The sequence below is a fragment of the Buceros rhinoceros genome, unplaced genomic scaffold, assembly GCF_000710305.1.
Source record: "Buceros rhinoceros silvestris isolate BGI_N320 unplaced genomic scaffold, ASM71030v1 scaffold9867, whole genome shotgun sequence".
In the NCBI taxonomy this organism is placed as follows: domain Eukaryota; kingdom Metazoa; phylum Chordata; class Aves; order Bucerotiformes; family Bucerotidae; genus Buceros; species Buceros rhinoceros.
Window position 1 is genome coordinate 495 of NW_010423927.1, and position 1,957 is coordinate 2,451.

General features: G+C 57.6%; 1 protein-coding gene across 1 annotated transcript in view; it reads right to left on the minus strand.

Annotated features, from left to right (window-relative positions):
* Positions 1-1,821: 1,821 nt before the first annotated feature.
* LOC104497359 (laminin subunit gamma-3-like) overlaps positions 1,822-1,957 on the minus strand; it is a gene marked incomplete at its 5' end in the record, with an annotated part of 13,157 nt that continues 13,021 nt past the window's right edge. Inside the window, one exon of the mRNA XM_010140599.1 lies at positions 1,822-1,957. This exon is cut by the window's right edge and continues 15 nt beyond it. Within this exon, the coding sequence (XP_010138901.1) occupies positions 1,822-1,957 (136 nt within the window).

The following is a 1,957-nucleotide window of genomic DNA, read 5'->3' on the forward strand; positions in this document are numbered from 1 at the left end:
CCATGCACGCAGTGGATGGGCAGCTGTGTATTATATTAAGAATTTTTAATGGATACAGCTCCAGGCAGGTGTCACCAGCTAAAGAAACAGAGTTCCAGGGAGAGCAGGAGGGAGGATGAACCACATCAGCAGCAGTAGGCGCAAGGCAGAGGCTTGACATTTCTGTAACAGCAGCAAATTTGTGTGTTGATTGGAGATGTATAATTGTCTTCCCGGGGTGACGGTAAGTGGCTGCAGCTCCCCACATCTCATCATGCTGCGCTCTAGCTGCCACATGTGTTTGCTTCGGCAGAGCTGCCCTTGGGCAGGGAGAGGAGAGCTCCTGCCATTACACTCCTGCAGCGCTGCAGCTTTGGCACCCCACCGCTTGGGCAGCTTTTGTGCAGAATGAAGAGGGAGATGGGTTTGTGCGTGGTAGGAAAATCCTGTGTCCCTTCCAGACTACTGGACCCACTGGAGACTGTGCTGGGGGAATGCAGCGTCTGTGGCAGCAGTTTTACGCACAGCGTAAAAGACTTTAGCAAATCCCATTCCCAGCACTGAGAGCAGGAAAACACAGGTAAAACAGGTTGAAAAGTGAAGTGGGCTCCAGCCTGGGGACTCGTTTCTGGTCTGACGGGACGGACTTCAGCTGCTACCTGGAGTCACAGCACAGGCAGCGCAGGGTGGGCTGGGCGAGGACCTGGCTCTGCTGCCTGCATGGCTCTCATGGGAGCACGGGGTGAATGCACATGCCTTTCCTTTAAAGGCAAAACAGCCACTGACCTCTGCCACCCAGTGGAAGTGACGCTGGCAGGAGCCAGTGGTGTCCAGCTGCTCCCCATCGAGCCCACAGTGGCTGCCCAGCCTAGTGCCACCAGCTCCTCTCCAGTGGGGAGGGTATGTGTGTGCTGATGTGGGGCAGTGGGGTGATGCAGCTGCAAGTATCAGCTCTCCTGCCACATGCCACCCAGCCCCTGGGACTGACGGCGATTGGGCTGGTGTACAGCCAGACCTGGTGACATCCAGTGAGCCAAGCAGAGCTGGGACAGGTCATGAAGACTAAAGCTGTGGGCTGCAGCAACTTGCGCTGCCCTGGAGCAGGAGAACAGCAGGAACAGAGCTGCTCTTACCCTGCAGCTAGCAGAGGAGGCCCCACCTTCCTGCCAGAGCCCAGCTTTTCTTCTGTCTGGCCCCAGTTTAGCCCTCCCTGCTGCAAACTCCTTCCCCCGGGAAGCAGGTAAGCTGCGTGTCCTCCCGTGAGCTCCTCTCTCAGCTGCCTGCACCAAGACTCATCTCTGCACCTCTATGACCACAGCACGTGAGCATCGCACTGCAGGGTGCTGTTTAACAGGACCAGCTTCCAGCATGTGTGCAATGGCCTCTCTTCTTCTCCTGGGGCAGGAGGAACCGCCGGGTCTTACAGCTTTGGTACACGACGTACGTGATAAGCTGTCCCTCCCCTGCGTGCTGTGCTGCAGTGGGGAAGGAGGAATGGAGGCACTTGCTAGCACAGATGAGATCTGTCATGGTTCTTTGTTCACTCCGTGGTGAGAGACCAACCCTGTGATGGCTCCTTCCTTGCACAGAAGTGTCGGCAGTCCCTGGTAGCTGCGTGTCGCTCCACCTCGAGGACTGAGCTGGTGGCTGAAGCCATGCCGCAGTGTGCGCGGGATGCTGAGCCTGAACTGCTGCGGATAAGAACCAGGGGTATGATATTGTACGGAGGGCAGTGTGAAGAGCAGCAGGAGGGGTTGGTGCTGGTGAACATGGGGTGTCCTTTGCTCTGCTATTCCCTGTGCAGAGGGGCACGGAGGTGATGGGACAGCGGCCAGGGACCTGTCACTGCCACTTCGAGCAGCCCTCAGGGAGGCTCCTCAAAATGTCCTCCAGGTTCTGCTTGTCGGCCCGAATCTCAGCCAAGTCGCTCTCGAACACCTGGATCTTCTCCTGCTGCTGCGCCGCCTCTCTCTGCAGC